Source organism: Nestor notabilis, unplaced genomic scaffold (assembly GCF_000696875.1).
Source record: "Nestor notabilis isolate BGI_N333 unplaced genomic scaffold, ASM69687v1 scaffold32950, whole genome shotgun sequence".
Taxonomy (NCBI): domain Eukaryota; kingdom Metazoa; phylum Chordata; class Aves; order Psittaciformes; family Psittacidae; genus Nestor; species Nestor notabilis.
In genome coordinates, this window is record NW_009910350.1 from 24,473 (window position 1) to 40,946 (window position 16,474).

The 16,474-nt window shown below is 46.2% G+C and overlaps 2 protein-coding genes across 2 annotated transcripts in view; both read right to left on the reverse strand.

Moving 5' to 3' along the window:
* LOC104401821 (heat shock factor protein 4-like) overlaps positions 1–11,525 on the reverse strand; it is a 22,125-nt gene extending 10,600 nt beyond the window's left edge. The window contains exons 1-6 of the mRNA XM_010009524.1: positions 11,403–11,525; positions 7,462–7,570; positions 6,063–6,190; positions 4,632–4,756; positions 2,458–2,533; positions 753–817 (exon numbers count right to left, since the gene is read on the reverse strand). Of these exons, the coding sequence (XP_010007826.1) occupies positions 753–817; positions 2,458–2,533; positions 4,632–4,756; positions 6,063–6,190; positions 7,462–7,570; positions 11,403–11,525 (626 nt within the window). The remainder of the gene's footprint in view (positions 1–752; positions 818–2,457; positions 2,534–4,631; positions 4,757–6,062; positions 6,191–7,461; positions 7,571–11,402) is intronic.
* Positions 11,526–12,889: 1,364 nt separating this feature from the next.
* Positions 12,890–14,620, reverse strand: FBXL8 (F-box and leucine-rich repeat protein 8). The gene is made up of 2 exons (XM_010009536.1): positions 14,395–14,620; positions 12,890–13,869 (listed from the first exon to the last, which is right to left on the reverse strand). Exons 1-2 carry the CDS (start codon positions 14,556–14,558, stop codon positions 12,894–12,896), a joined length of 1,140 nt encoding a protein of 379 aa, XP_010007838.1. The 5' UTR covers positions 14,559–14,620; the 3' UTR covers positions 12,890–12,893.
* Positions 14,621–16,474: the final 1,854 nt, after the last annotated feature.

Sequence of the window (16,474 nt, forward strand, 5' to 3'; positions counted from 1 at the left end):
CTAAAGACACAGAATAGAAAAGAACATTTGAATCACCCTGACATGGACCTCGCTATGGCATAATCTGTCCTTTAGCACACAGTGAGATATCATAGTCAGCCCTGAGACAATTATGAATTTCTAAGTCTCCAGCTCTCTGCTCCAAGGACCACAGATGACCCTCCACCCAACACTTAACTTTGGCAACTAACCCATTTAAAGCCTCCCAGGTCAGACTTTCCTGTGACACCTACAGGCATGCCAATCACGCCCATGAAGAGCCTATTTGTCTTACTTATCTCATCTAAGATCTTTTTCCACCTTCCTCTCTGCCAGGCCTGTAGGTTACCTGCCACTAAACCTGTGTTGAAGACACTCCCCATGCAGTGACTGCAGGTCAGACTAAAGGTGTCTGTGGGCTAGCTGGGTTCTGCTCCTACTCTGTACAGGCCCTGCTCCTACTGATGACAAGTGGCAAAACTGTAGGACCAGCAGTGGGGTCCTGCCCTTTATCCTCCCACTAGTCAGTGCTCCCATCTCCGACCGCGTGCTGTGTTCCCCCAATAAAGGTCACGAGCTGACACGGTGCTTCTCTAAAGGCCACAGAATGGGGCATGTCAGCAGGTCTGACTCGGCAGTTCAGCCCATTCATTTCCCATCACCATGGTGCCCTGGTCCGGTGACCGCCCGCCTGGGCAAGCTGAGCTTGTGCTTTTAGTGAGGGGCAGCATTATGCACCCGTGAGCGTGTGCGCACCACACAAGGGTACTTACAGCTTCCTCTTTATCCCAGTGCTGCTAGGGCTTGATTGGAGCTGGCCAAACAGAAACTGAATCAGCTGTCAGGAGAGATCAAAATTCGGTGTTCATCAGCAGAGTGATTCAGCACTCCCTGCTCTCACAGCCATTCTTATCTCACGCATTCCTCCCTCCCGACACCACCCCAAAGCTGGGAGCAGCCATGGAATGTGGGAGCCAAATGGCATGAGACATTGGAGCCCAAGACAGCTCCGAGCATTCCAAGAACTCAAACGACCTGCCTGGCTTTCAAGGAACTCAGCCAGGTGCCTGCTTTGGGCAAAGGCTGCTAGTTGCAGGTGCTGAGCGCCTTCTCTCTTTGCTTCTGTCCAAGCAGAACTGCAGTTACCCCAATTAGACCTGGTAATCTGCCTATGAAGTACATATGCAAACACTCCTAGGCCTGCAGTTAGACTTTTCCTCTATTAGAGTCTTTAGAGACCTTTACAAGAAGCTCTGTAAGGTCTGGCAAAGACTTTGCAAGTGACAGAGGGAAACCCCTAGGGGAGAACCCGGATGGAGTTCTTAGCTCTTTTGGATGAGTTTTTCAGCCCTGTGAAATTCAGCATTGATAGAAGAGGACTCTAAAAAGGATGCAGAATGGCTTTAGAGAGGAATCACTTGGCAACGTATTCCCAGGTCAGCTTGAGCCTAATGCTCTGCTTTGCCCTCCAGACAAAGAGAGCGTAATTACATCACAGCTGTCTCTTACTCATTGCTCAATATAACAAAAAAGAGTTGCATAAATGTTTCCACGATGAGTGGTGGGGCGGGCCGAGCCTCAGAGCTGGAGGAAGGCGTGATAGCCTCATGCATTCCTATCTGGTCCTATGACTCTGTGATGCCACGTGAGGGTCAGAACGTGGCTCTCGGGGGGACTGGGCAATGTGACGTGGTCAGTCACATCAGCACCATCTGGGAATCACTGGAGAGGCCTTTTCTAGTAGTGGTCATGCTAGGTGTTATGGGAAATGGTTCTGCAGCTCTCCTTGGGTCTAAAAGGTTGTACAGTAATTCATCAACTAGAAATTTCACAACTGCCTGAAGAAGTGGGCAATGCTCCATCCCAGCAGTATTCAAGGCCAGGTTGGACAGGGCTTGGAGCAACCTGCTCTAGTGGAAGGTGTCTCTGCCCGTGGCAGGGTTTGGAACTGGATGAGCTTTAAGGTCCCTTCCAACCCAAACCATTCTATGATTCTATACCAGTAACACCAGCAAATGTAACAGTTGTTGGAGGTCACCACTGGGGGAATGGCTAATCAATTCTGCTGCCTGCAGCTTCAGTACTGGCAGGAGGGGGAGGCTCCTCTCCTGTACAAAGGAAAGAGAAAAGATTTGGGGAACCCAAAGGCACCTGTAAAAGCAGAACTCAGCCAATACAGGGCAATTAGTGAGAGTTGTGCTCTCTTGCTCAGGTCTTCAACAGAAAAAGTGGTTTCTAACATCAGCATCAGCAAGGACTGGCAGGGAAATTAAAATGTTTTGCTCAAGGGCATAATCTGTGCTGTGTTAATGACCATTTTCCATAGGACATGTAAGAGCATCACACAGTTTGAGAGAGAGGGAAAATAAATATACTACAATATCAGTGTGGAGAAGAGTACGGGACAAGAAAAACAAAAATCAGAGAAGGACATACACCATGGCATAGAAGTGAGTTTGGAGTTAATATGACCACTACCTTGTTGATCACTTTCTGTTGCTGTGAGTGGTTCTGCCGGAGAGAAACAATTTCCCGCCAAAGAACTTCATTTTGCCTGAAAGAGAAACAAATTTTCCATGAGCACATCCAAACAGCGCATGGTGCTGCCATGATGCACAGCAGAGCCAGCTGTGCAAAGTCTGTCCCACTCTGGGGCTCTTGCAGTGCTTGGCTATTTTCAGGTGTCCCAAACAGGATCACACATTTGCTTTCCTTGTTTTTCATTGACCTCAAAAGAACAAATCATGGACAAAAAGCAAATAAAAGAGAATCCAACATTTATAGGAGAGGGTACAAGAGGGCACATGTGTGGATTTCATGGGGCATTTTGGTCAAACTCAGAATTTCAGCAAGGCCTGACTTGTGACTTGGTATGATTTTGAATACGAAGACTGTTCTTCCTGCAGAAGCCAAGAAAGCCCAATCTCTCTGTAACTGCCCCAGTGCCCCCAAGGGCCAAGAGATCCTATGGATAGTGAGCCTATGTATTCTGCCAGCTGAAACCTCAAACATGTGGTGGTTTGAGGTATGTCTGGGACTGACTGGAGCAGCTAGAGAGATGCTTCTGCATCTTAGAGCCTTGAACTGGGAGGATAGTAATGGTTTTATCAGTGGGAGTCACTGATTTCATACAGCACAGGCCTGTGTCCAGCTTGCAACTGCATAGAGCATATTCAATTTCTGTCTGCAGATGCAGCACACAGGGGAGTTTACAGGCTTCCTCGAACAGTCAACCCAAAAAGTGTGATGGGAAGTTGCTGAGTTTATTTACTGTGCTGCCTGCAAATTCGGATGCCAGCCAAGTCCATGACCAGAAGATTATGTCAGCCAATTTATCTTGAGTATATGGATGTACGAAAACTGTCAGGCCAGCAAAACCTATCACACAGGTGAAATTTATAAATCCTTTGGGATTTTTTAGCTTTTCTAGTGTGGATTGATATTTGAACTGGGAAGGTAAGGTCCAGGGCTTGAAACAGCACAGCAGCTGCCCTAGTACCGCAGCCGGTGTCTCTGCAGTAAACTTTCTGAAGTGGTACTGACAGGATTTTCAGAAAAGCAGGTTCCTTAGTCTGACAGCTCATACTGGAGTTTTGTCCTAATGGTTCTGCACGGTGGTTTCAGCCTGGGATTTCTGGTCTGTCTTACTTTATAAAATTCGTATTATTTTCTTCAGTTGAATGCAATTTTACCTTTTGCTAGATGGAGGAAGGTAGCAAGCAAAACAAAAGGGACAATAAACTAAAATCAAGGCCAGATCATTGATACTGGAATTCCTTAAAAATTAAACAAGATACAAGCCTAGAAACTCTTTCATTGCCACTGCACCTGGATTTCATGTTGTGGTTTTCATGCACATGCTAAGTGTGGGCATCATAAAAACTGAGGTAGGATAAACATATTTATCCACAGCACACAGGGTGCTGGGCTGGAATGAAGCTTCCCAGTATGAGGTGTTATGTCAAAGCCTGGGACGCCAGGGTCATCTGGTGATGCATGTATATCAGCTTTCAGTATAAAAAAGGGTTTGGGGATCTTTTTGATTATTGAAGTGCTTTTTAAACAGTCCTCTGTAAGACTTAAAATTCTGGAGGCAAATAAAAACCCCTCAGAGTACCTGATTTATAAAACCACATCCATTGACTAAATTCCTAGGGACCATGTCTGACTCAGAAAATCCCAGAGGCTCAGATAGCTGGAGATCAGGCAGCCACATGCAAGCAGCATTGTGTTTGCTTGTTCTGCTCTTATACAACAATCTTGGCCATGTCAGAAGACACAGTCTTCAAAGAGATGGGTCCACACTATAAACACTGCAGGAGTTCTTATATATTTTAGGCCAGTCATGTATTTTGAAGGTGGAGGATGGCAGAGAGATTTCTATCTGGAGGAAATGCAGTTATCTGAGTTAAGTCCCCAGGTTATACACATATTTCCTACACGGCTGCCTCTGTGCTTTCCTCATCTATAAAGGGAAAACACAGATGAAGAGAGTATATCTACCTTTCACAGAAGACAGAGGCTCAGCATTAATTCATATTTTGTAGATCACAGGGTCTGCATAGAAATCCCACATGGCTCCTTCTTTCAAAAATTCCCCAAGACCAACAACTCTAGAGAAGCAAATGTAACCTAAGTAGGATTCAACTCACTGCTTCATGTCCTGCACTTGACACTCCATGTTCTCCTGCTGACTTCTCAGTATCTGTACCTCATACAGCAACCTGCTGAGGTCCTCCTGGCGCATCTTGGTCTCCTCACTTTTCACTACTGACACCTGAGGAGGGAAAATCAAAGGTGGATTTTACCAACACGAGAAGGGTCATGGGCAGAGTCATTGCTGTGGCCTGGGGGCAGGACTTCCACTAGCTGGGCTCTGATGTGCTGAAATAGTGGGACAGGCAACGTGCACAAGAGTCTGAACTATCCCTAAGGTATTACTGCAAGGGCCAAAGGGATAAAACACAGCAAAGAGCAGGACAAATCCTTTCATGCAGAGGGTGTGTTGGCAGCAGAACATTCCCCAGCAGAAGGGGAACTTCTTTCAAATCAGCTTATGGAAAGAAAAACAAATACAGTGTTTTGAGGACCAGGGAGGAATTGAACTGGGTTGTTTGATTAAACCTTTCTACTTTAACTTCAGATAGACACAATCCAGCCTTGTGTTTTACATGGATGAGGCTGTCGTATTGACATACTACATTTGTATTTCCAGAAGGCTTTTGCTGAAGCCCCTTTTCTGGAGTTGCTATGCTAATTCTAAAAGAGGACAGCTGTTTCTGGGCATCAGTAACAGGTTAAAAAACAGAAAACGGAGGACAGAAAAAGGTTATCTCTTCTATAATAACAGGAGATGACTGTCAGGAGACCCTGCAGGAGTTATGCTGTACTTGTAACAATTCAAAAGCAGAGGTAGAAGCAAGTCTGGCCTTGCAGCACTACACAAAGGTCTTGTAATACCGACAACAGAGCAAATAACCACGGTCAAAACTCTACTAAAAGTGCAGGCCTGCACACTGAAGACCCCTGCCCCAACTGTCCATGGAGATGGACAGAAACCAGATCACAGAGTGATTGCGGAGTCATGCTGAGCGGTCCATAGCACAGGGTCCTGTGATCTGAAAGCTATAGAGCATTTGGGGAGTTAAAGAGAGAAATGCAGCTGTGGTATAAACCCTCACAATGACCACGGAGTGCTGTTCTGGTCAATCCACCCCAAAAAAGGGCATTTCGGGGGGTTAGAAAGGCCCAAGGCTCCTGCTGGGAGGGAAACAAGGCATTTCCTGCTCAAGATGCCTGAGGGATGGGAAATACTGGGAAGTATTCATTACTTTTCTCCTAGCAGAAGGCCTGGGGGAAATAAATTAAATAGAGACAACAGGCTTAAAGCAAACCAAGGGAGCTACATGTCCACACAAAGACTAAGTTGTGGGGCATATTGCCGAGGGATGTTTTGAAGAAACACCATGCAGCCTCTCCTTATGGGTGGTGTGGAACCCTCTGGAGCAGGGGTCTGCCATGCCTCAGCCTTCCTTCCCACCCAAGGAGTTCACTGGGTGTCCCCCCACCCCGTGTCCCCTTACCTTCCTCTTGATGTGTTCCAGGAGGTGCTCGTGGCCCTGCAGGAAGCAGAGGTGCTGGAACTCAGTGTCATCCCGCTCGGGCTTGACGAGACCCCCCTGCTCGATGTTCACCACCTTCCTGAAGCCATCTGCAAGGAGAGGGTGTGGGTGAAGGGCCAACAGATCCAGACCTTCCTCTTCAACTCCCACACTGTCACTTCTGAGGATGTTTCTGTTCTTTCCCCCCACTTTTTCAAGCTGTGCCCCCTCCCTGCATCTGGGCATGCTTTTGGGCCACATCTGCAAGAAATCCAGCATAAAGAAGTGCACCGAGCATCCCACTGGCCACCCCAGCTGCTGGCCCACAACATGGAAGAGCTGCCAGCAAACCCTTGAGCGTGTTGGACTGACAGGAGCTAAAATGCCCGCTGTTATGAAATCTCTGGTTTGAGGTTGCCCAGAGAAGCTGTGGCTGCTCCATCCCTGGCAGCGTTCCAGGCCAGCTTGGACGGGGCTTGGAGCAACCTGGTCTAATGGAAGGTGTCCCTTCCTGTGGCAGGGAGTGGAACTGGATGAGCTTTAAGATCCTTTCCAATCCAAACCAGTCTGCAATTTGCAAGCCAAAGCGATTCAGGGGAAGGATTTTCAAAGGCACAGACCAGCAGCAGGTGCCCCTTTAGGAAAAGAAGGGTCCCATGCATATTTAGAAATCTACTCTGAGTACTTCTCTGAAGTCCTAGAAACATTTCTAAACTGTATCTATGAGCTGGCCTAAAAGGTACTGTATAGTTAAACATAAAAGTTAGAACTTAACTGAAGAATTTTGTGAATTAGTCATTGAAAAACTTCCCAAAGCTATCAGAAAAGAACCATACTTAATACAGTCATGATCTAGATATGTCTGAAAACTACACCTAAACCTCCTTTAAAGGGTGAAAATTATCAGCAAGGCAAGGCTTATAGGGAGAAGTACTGTGTTATTAGTTCAGCGGTACAGCTGGTGAAATGGGTAAGCTCTGGGCATGCTACCCTCAGAAGCAGCAGTTTCTGAGGGAGGTGGCATGGTATCAGGCTGCTGGAAAAAGCCCCATATAGAATAAAACGGAAAAGAAATAAAAATAGGTCATCAAATTGCTGCAATTTGAGAAGCAGAAAACCTGGTACCTGAAATTTGTACATCTCACAGTGTAATCTAACAGAAATTTCATGCTGGAATCTAAGTTCAGTGCAAGGAAGTCTGGGATCCCCTGGATCTCAGAGGCAAGTCCTCTTCAGGAAAACCAGTAATACCACAATAATGCATAAATGGGAGATAACTTTTCTATGCACGCTTCTCTTTCATGCTTCTGTCCCACCTGCTCTTGCTGTCACACCCATGTCTGTAGGACCCCCATGGCCAGGCTCTGGAGGTTGAACTCACACATGTTCAGCTGCCGGACGAAACTGGCCATGTTGTTGTGTTTGAAATACTTGGGCAGCACCTCTTTGGCAAAGCGTCCTTGGTCGAACACATGGAAGCTGGTGCCATTCTGCAAAGGAGACAAGGACAAAGGAGGAGCATCCCTGACCATGAAAGGGGCCCAGGAGGTGGTGGTTCCCTTGAGTCCTACAGCAGGGCAAGTCATGCTCTCAGAATTGCCACCTTGAAGCTAAGAGCAATGACAGCATCCTTCAGTGACGCATGTGCTCCTTTCAGTTCTGGTACAGTCAGTCCTCTACGACTGCAGTTTTGATCATTTCCTACTAAGCTTTGCCACTGCTTAGTTGAGAACCTCAGATGTGAGAAAAACTGCAGACTTTTGGATCCAGATTCTGTCAGCCTGTGATCAGCCCCCCTTGCATGGACGTCACAGAAAGATTCTGGTGTCCGAAGAGTTCCTGGAAAGTAGGAACTGCCATTATAAACCATCAATCTGCTTGTATAGGTCTAACCCAACCCATCTACTCCAGAGCACAGCAGTCCTGGAGGGATCGCAGCTTGGAAACATGGCACAAGAAACACATCAAGGCAAGAAAGCACATCATCAAAGCACATCATCTCTGGAGACACCACACTGATCCTGAAGCTCTACACACCATGTCCTGATTATCTTTGAAAGCACACAGCCACAAAGGCAAGCTGCAATATGTTAACAGTCATGCTCTACAGTCCAAGCTAGCAACATGCATATTAACCAGATAAAATACCCGCTCCTGGGTTTGCACTGCTAAGATCCATGACTGCAAAGCAATGCAAACTGCCTAGCATTGCTGGCAGAGACAGGCACACTGCAGGCCATGTGCTTTCCCTGCCTGGCCTTCTACCTGCTGACAGTTCAGCTGTACAGAGAGGGCCTGTGAGACACAACATGCTGAAGCTGCCTTGAAACATTCTGCAAACAGCAATTCATGCAAGCTTTATAAGGGACAGAAGAACTGACGATTAATTTTCAACGTTTTCTAAATGCCCAGCCTCAGCAGCCTCAGTGTCTCCAGGATATGGAGATAGGGAAACCACCTTAAATCCCATCTCTGCTCAGGATGGAGTTTGAAGGAATGAAGAATCATGATTTCAGGCTTTGCAGCATATGGTGCATTTTTGTGAACTTGCACAGAATGTTACTGCGGGGCAAACACTGGCTTTGCTTGTGGAGAAGAAGCTGCAAAGAGCTGCCAGGGGAACCACCCAACTGTGCAATCTAAGCTCACAGCTTTATAGAGACAGGCAAGATGCAGAGACCTATGCCAGTGAGAAGCCACCAGCAGATGTTAGGGACATACCAACCCAGCTGCAGCTGAGTTTCAAGCGACAGCAAGCCAAAGACACCAGGGTCTGCATGACTTTGGCAAGTGAGGGTCTGAGACCAGCACAGCCACTGTCATCCTTCTGCTGTGTTCAGTACTATTACCAGCAGTCAGGTGGTGCGACAGCCTGCGGAGTTATTTCACAGTGGACAGAGGACCATGAGTGCTCAGTGCAGGTCCCACATGCATCTGTGGCAAACCCTGCAGCCCTATTGGTTGCCACTACATCTTCATCACTGAAGATGAAGATGAATTCCCTCAATTCCCTCTGTGCTCTGGCTTGTTTGTCAGTTCTTACAACCCTGCATACCCACAAACATGCGGCTTTGTGTCAGCTCTACTTGCTCCTTGTTCACTGCTGCACACACTGTACAGAACTGTTTGCCTCAACAGCGCCAGGGTTTTCCCTATGATTCCTTACCCCATGCAGCAGAAGCAAAGGCTGATCCAGAACTTAAGAGATTCACTAATAACCTCTATGCTGGAAGTATCATCACAGACCAAGCTTGCAGATACAACAGCAGGGACCAGGGTTTTTCAGCACTGCAAAAGCTGCCTTGGGGACAGAGCTGATTTGTCCTGCTTCCCTTATGCTTCTGTCCATGCACTCTCTGGGATACAACTGTGCATCCTAGGCTGCACACACTGCTGTAAAATGAGAAGCACAAGGGGTTTGTGACCTGAACATCTCCTTATGGCCTCTCTTGAGAGGTCATTCCTTTGAATTTAAGGCTGCAGTGTACTCAGAAGCTGGCGCACCCAAAAGGCACCTAGAGACACTAGAGACTTCGGAGTTACTGTGTGTTCACCAGTGAACCCTGCGTGTACCAGCTTGTTCCCACACAGCAGCTTGTCTTACATCGCAGGAGCACCAACTGGGAGCAACTCTGAAAGTCTTCTCTGCCCAAGGCAAAATTGACTCTGTCAGTCTTGGCAGATGCTTAACTTCACTGTTTTTGACAGACACGCAGTGATGGACACCCTGTGCTCTGCCCAGGAAAGCTATATCAGAAATTTGCTAGGAGTTCTTTCTAACTGCATCTTCCATTTCAAAAAACCTACTAATCTAATTACTTCTTGTCCAATCTACCATGAGCACAGACAGCAGACTTCTGCTTTCCATCTTACAACTGCCTTTAGTGTATATATAAACCATTACCATGTTTCCTCTTCATCTCTCCTCCTTCATAGGTCCTTTTTTCTAAGAGTTCTGATTGTGGACAGAAATCTAAGGCACACACACAATTTCTCAGCTCCAACAACACTGATGGTTAGAAGAGGAAGAACTTGGGAAACATGGGAACATGCAACCTGGGAAACTTAGATATCTGAAAGCCTTACCAAAACCTCCCAAGAATGTAGCTGTAGCCTATGTTAGGTTGCAGGAAAGCAAAGCAAGGTGGTGATGGTCAGTCAAAAATAATGATGTTGTAACAGACAGGGGATTATTGATGCATGTTAGAACATCCTTCCCAGTTTGAAAGTCCTCATTTAAAACACACAATACCAAAACTTGGTGGTTCTGAAAAATATGGACATGTAATACCAACATCAGAAAGCATCCACTAAAACTTGGTGGTTCTGAAAGATATGGACATGTAATACCAACATCAGAAAGCAACCACTACCTTGATAATAATGCAGCTCAAATACTATCTCATGTCTTCAATGAAAACTCTGCTGGACACAAATACATGACAGAAAGGCTCAGAAAGGCTGCTTTAGACTTCCCTCCCCATCACCCTTAAGTCTGGCTTTTGTTATAGGTTCTCAATTTTGGAGAACACGTTTATGCCCATGACACATTAACTCCCTGCTGAAGACAAATCACATTATTTGCAACAAGTCTTAGGTCAAAAGCACAATTTGGTATCAAAATGCTGTATGTGGGGGACAAATAAATAATTTCAATTCTCTGATTGCACTTACTGCCCTAGTGACAAATAAGAAGCCAAAGCAATCTATCTCTATGAAACTGTACAGACACACATCGCCATGATCATCACACAGACTTGTTGAAAAATCAAGTAAAGCTCTTCCAAAATGAGAGTGATTTAGGGTGCCAGGCTGAGATATGTTTAAACTGTAAGTTTTAGCCCGAGGTCTAAATGCTGTTTATCTGCTGCCTGCTTCCAAGGTGTTTCTGAAAGACGTGTGTTTCTTAGCTGCAATACGGACAGCAGTGAAAATTTTTAAGGACTTTGCACCTTTTCTAGAAAATCTTAGGAAACTGCACATTCAACTGAAATGAAAACCTCCCTCAAAGAGCCTGGCTTTTTACAAGACTCGGTATCAGACACCCTTTAAGATGCTTCAAGTGAGATGTATATATATTGTTACTAAAATACTCCCAAACCAGTTGCCCTTTGGAACAGAAAAGCCACAATATTGCAGATAAATAATATCAAGTATATCCAAAAGGCTTCCTAATGAACTGTCAGTCCTTTCACTCTCCCAGTTAGCCATTGGCACTGTAAAGCAAAGGGAAGTTGCTGTGCAATGCAGTGCTCAGGCCTCAAACCTGAGTTTTTCTGGTGTTGCAGGCACTCAGTGACACCCCATACTCGCTGTACTTACAGTACTCCAGCAGATGAGATGGTTCGTTTCAGGATCTTCCACCAGCGTCCAGAGTTTGGTTAGGAAGGCTGGCACATTGCTGGAGTATCCATCCATCACCAGAGAGCTGGGTGAATCCTGCATAGTTTTCCAGCGTCCCAGCTACTCCAGCCCCATTGCTCTCGGGTTCAGAGAACCAACCACCCAATTTTATCCTGGGCCAGTGGAAAGTAGGCTCCCAGGGAGTCACATCAGCAGTGCTGCTCGCACTCTTCAAAACTCAGCACAATGCGATGGCATCACCAGCCCTGGAGAACAATACACAGAATGAAAGTGCACTGCAGCCGATCTCACAGCGCTGTGAATAAACACGCAGTGTCATGCACAGGGAACACGTGCGGAGCACCTTCTGCTGGGAGCCTGGCAACTCACCAGCATGAATCCACTGCCGAGAGTCTCTGGGACACCCAGGCACAACAATGCCTGGCTGGTGAAGACACAGGAATTGTCCTAAACTTTGGCTGGAACAGATGCACAAGGGCTGGCCAGACCTCAGGGCTGCACATCTTCAGCAAGGTTTTGGAAAGTCAGAATTGTAAGCTGGTTTGGCTACAGATCCCATGTTGCTTGTCAAGAGAAATTATTTGGCTCTTGGGTGAGAAAAAAAGGGTGATAAAACCAGCTACACATAGAATCTAAATGACAATAATATTTTTATTATTATTGTTGTTATTATTATTATAAATGCTTTAGATAGCTCTAAATAGGCGCTCCCAGTGCAGCTTTATCCCAGGCTCATTTAAACTCAGAAACTGCTTTTCAAACAGCATTTACCAAAATTTTTTATACAACAGACCAACACACACATCTCCTAATTCAGAGGCAAGATAACCTGCATGTGAATGCAGGTATCAGATGCAAAAACTGTTAGTTCTCTTGATTCTCCTGAGAAACACTAACAAGGTAATAAAAGCAAAGGTCTTTGCAAAAGGCATTCAAATTACAACCTGGAAATCTGCATTTCTGAGCAAGAGAAAGACAAGATGGACAAGGGAATTTGCAGGCTACATGTCTTTTATTACTACCTTGTGAATGTTTTTCCTGCAATGTTTTTTCCCTTGCTCAAATTTTCTAACATAATTCAGCCCCTGTTCTATCCCTCCAAGCTGGAAGTTACCTGATAACGGGTGAGCTCACCATCATTGAAATGCCAAAAGAGGAATTATCAAGGTTAGAATGGATTTTCCACCAGATGACCACAGTCCATTGCTATAGCTCACTGAATCTGCATGGCTAAGTACCCCACCGGGCAGGAAATGGCTGCATTGATGCTGCCACTTCCTTAACTGTCTATTTAAGTGGTTGCTGAGTACCTGACACAAAATGCTTGACTTTGCGGTTCTTTTGAAATGTAGAATCAAAATGAAGTTTCACTGAGGTCCTCAGTAAAAACCTGCAAAGGGTAAATTTGGCTTTCCTGCTATATAAGAAGCAGAGAACTACAAAGACTGGTCACTGAAGTGTTACTGGTTTCCAGGGATGCCATTCCTTGGTGACCTTCAGAGTGTACTGTTTCAGACTGGGGCAGTGTGTGAGGAATGCCTCTACCACCTCCTGGCTGACCACACAGTAGCAGTGGATCTCCAACAGATTTCTGCACTGTCTAGCCAGATCCACTAGAGAGGAATTTAAGTCCTTGGAGGACGTGGTTTTCAGTGTCAGCTTCTTTAAAGTACTGCTGTAGCTCTGGGTCACAAACCTAATCTGATTGACCATGTAATTATAGGTGTTAAGTTGCAGGGTGCTCACAGGTATATTCAGCTTTAGGATTTGTGGTATTTTGCAGGCAGGGACTGTATGATCAAACTCTAGGTCTACACAGAGTTCAGGATGCTTTTGGCTTACAGCAGCCCAGAGCTCTTCTGAGACCACTGGTGTATATTTATCCAGACGCTCACAGAAAATGTCTAAATGGGTGAAAGCTGCTCTTTCAGGCTTGAGCAGTTCCTGAAATACGTCATCAGACAAACTGGCATAGTAAACCCCCAAGGCCGAGAGCCTGGGACATGCTCTGAGAACTTTCCTAATGGTGTCTGGAGCCACGTTGCACACCAGGGTGCGGTTGTTGATGAACAAACTGTGCAGGTTTGGGTTGGTGGTAGCTAAGAGTTCAACAAGCTCATCACTGAGAGTGAAGGGCATTTGCCGAAAATCAACATGCTGAAGATCTATCTGGTTTTTAGCGTCACATATGTTCCGAATACTCTGTAGGATGTCCTGGCCAGAGTAGAAATAGGGGTTCTCCCCGCGGCACACAATGCACAGCTGCTGCAGCTTGTGGTTCTGCTTTGCCAACACATCCAAGATGCGTGTCACATTCTTCCGGCTGACCTCCTTGGACTGGTCAAACACGATCTTCAAGTGCTTGATTTGGCTGAGGAACTGGAGCAGGCTCTGCAGCATGCCTTCCTCATCCTCTGAATCACAGCTGGAAGGGGAAAACAAACTCTCAGTAACTGTGAACGCTGAGCTTGGTTACCACGGAGCAGACACTCTCCTTTACTAGTGCTTCTGCAAACATCAACAGACCCCCCAGGCACTTCTTCTCACTTGATGCCTGGAGAGTCACTGTAAGGCCAAACACTGAAGGAGTCAGGCAGTGAGAAGGGTCAGTTCCCATAAAGACCCATCAGAGAAGTGTCACAAGAAGGATAACTATTCAGTCACTTTGTCGCTTGTCATTTACAAATGGCAACTTGGAACAGTGAACCTAAGAATGCAATTATTTCCCATGGAACTCAAACCATTAGCAGCAACTGAAAAAAGAGCATATAACACAATTTTCTCTATTACATAAACAGGTGCTAGACATGTAAGATAATATCATCACACATAGAAGTCACAATGTCAATAATGTCATAGCAAAGTGGTGGAAATGTTTGACATTCGCTAGAAACAATGATCTAGTTACTCCTGCAAAGATGTTTGGACATTAGAACCTCATTCCTCTTACCTGATCTCTGTGAAGTACCAGACAGAGCTAGAAGACACAGCTGCAGCCCACCGTCTGCACACCTGGAAGACTGTGTATCTATCTTGAAGAGAAAGATAACAGAAAATCTGGATAAGGATTTCTTCTGGGATGCAGTTCCACAGTTCTGGAGCTGGAGCAGGCATTTTGCTGATTCAGTCGGGAATAGCAGTGGGAGAAACTTCCAAAACTGTAATTAATTCTCAAAAGTCCCTGTTCAGAAAAACAAAACAAACCAAGAAAAGATAGACACACATTAGGATTTATTTAACAAATCAAACCAGTGCAGCTGAATCATAAAAGACGCCAAAATTTTTTCCACTTTGAAATTTCACTGAATTTTGAAACTGAACACAAAAACAAGGAAATATATTGGCCAGTTGTTTTGCACAGGTTTTTCAAGCAGTCCTAAGAAGCTGGGTGATACTTACATGAGAAAACAGCCTCACATATCCATTTTTACTGAGAGGTTTGTAGCATCAGACGATTACCTAATTTCTTCATTTGCCTTCTTCCAAAGTGTGTTGTACCCATCTTTTGGATTCCCACACAAATAAAACCATCAGTGTGACATATTTTTTCAGCCCTCTCATAAACAAGTGAGGGATGTTTGAATGCAAACACTCCCTTTCCTAGGCTAGCACTGGAGTGTGGATCTCAATCGGAGTTTCATGGCATTCCCTCCTGCTTTTGAAGCCCCAGGCCCTGGCATAACAGCATTATCTCAGCATCGCTGGTTTCAGCTGAATGAAAACCTGCACTTCTAGATATCCTCCAAGTAGGAAAAGAGTTGAAAGCATCAAGGAAGTAGGGAGTAATGATGCAGAGAGCATAATGCAGAGAGGAACACAACCACACATTTTTCTAGAATAGCTATGAAGTGTGACTCGTTCTTTTGAGTGTGAGGTGGCAAGAGCATAGCAGCTCTGCTATCTTATCTACCATCGTATCAGTGACAACCCTCCTTCCACCCCTCAAGAGCTACAACAGCCAAGGGCTACAGTCCTGCTTCCTTCCTAGGAACTCGTTTTAGCATTTTCTCTGACAGTCACCTTAGACTTTCCTTCTTTTAGCTGCTTTTAACACTGTCTATAAAACATGTCTGTCAAAGTCATAGACTCTACTAGGTTGGAAAAGCCCTTTAAGATCACCAAGTCCAACCATTACCCCAGGACTGCCAAGTTCATCACTAAACCATGTCACTAAATATTAAACTACTCTTTGCCCTACCTGAAATCTCACATGCTCAGCTCCTTTAATTGTCAGTATTTTTCCTTAAAGCGTGAGCCCTTGGAGCCATGTAAAAAGGACCCCGAATCTCTTAGTAAGAGTGATGTAGTGATCGCTTAGAAAAGCTTAAAAACATAGCCTGAGAACAAGAAGACAGGCAGAAAAGCAAAATTATTAGTGTTAACTTTAATGAAGCAAATGACTCAGTCACTGAGAAGCATGGTTCATGGCCTGCCAGTGCTGTGGCTTGACTTGGTTCCACCTTGGGTGCCTGCTCTGGTGAGGACGTCCGGGTTCGGACTATCTCCCGTGGTCCACCGAGGATCTCACAGGATAGAGGGGTGCTGCCTGCCGCTGTGCAGAGCTTCGTCAGCTCTCAGCACAAGGCAGCAGGCTGGGAGTGAGCGGCCGCGGCCCAAACAGGAACAGGCGGTGCTGTGCTCGGGCGAGACGCCCGACGCTGTGAGCAGGCGGCACAGCGAAGCCCCTCCGGGTTCGGACTATCTCCCGTGGTCCACCGAGGATCTCACAGGATAGAGGGGTGCTGCCTGCCGCTGTGCAGAGCTTCGTCAGCTCTCAGCACAAGGCAGCAGGCTGGGAGTGAGCGGCCGCGGCCCAAACAGGAACAGGCGGTGCTGTGCTCGGGCGAGACGCCCGACGCTGTGAGCAGGCGGCACAGCGAAGCCCCGGCTCTTCGTCTACGCTGACTGCCCGCCGCTCCCAGCTCCGGCTGTGCCCCAGAGGGAGGAGCGGAGGAGGAGGTACTAAAAATAACAGCAGGCAGAGAGGCCCTTTCCCCGCTCGGATGCTGCGCTCTCCCCGGTGGGATGGC

Excerpts from the sequence above, each read along its gene's own strand:
- FBXL8 (XM_010009536.1), bottom strand. The coding sequence starts at position 14,558 with ATGCCTGCTCCAGCTCCAGAACTGTGGAACTGCATCCCAGAAGAAATC. Across the intron at positions 13,870-14,394 it reads TGGTACTTCACAGAGATCAG|CTGTGATTCAGAGGATGAGG; the intron begins GTAAGAGGAATG and ends TTCCCCTTCCAG.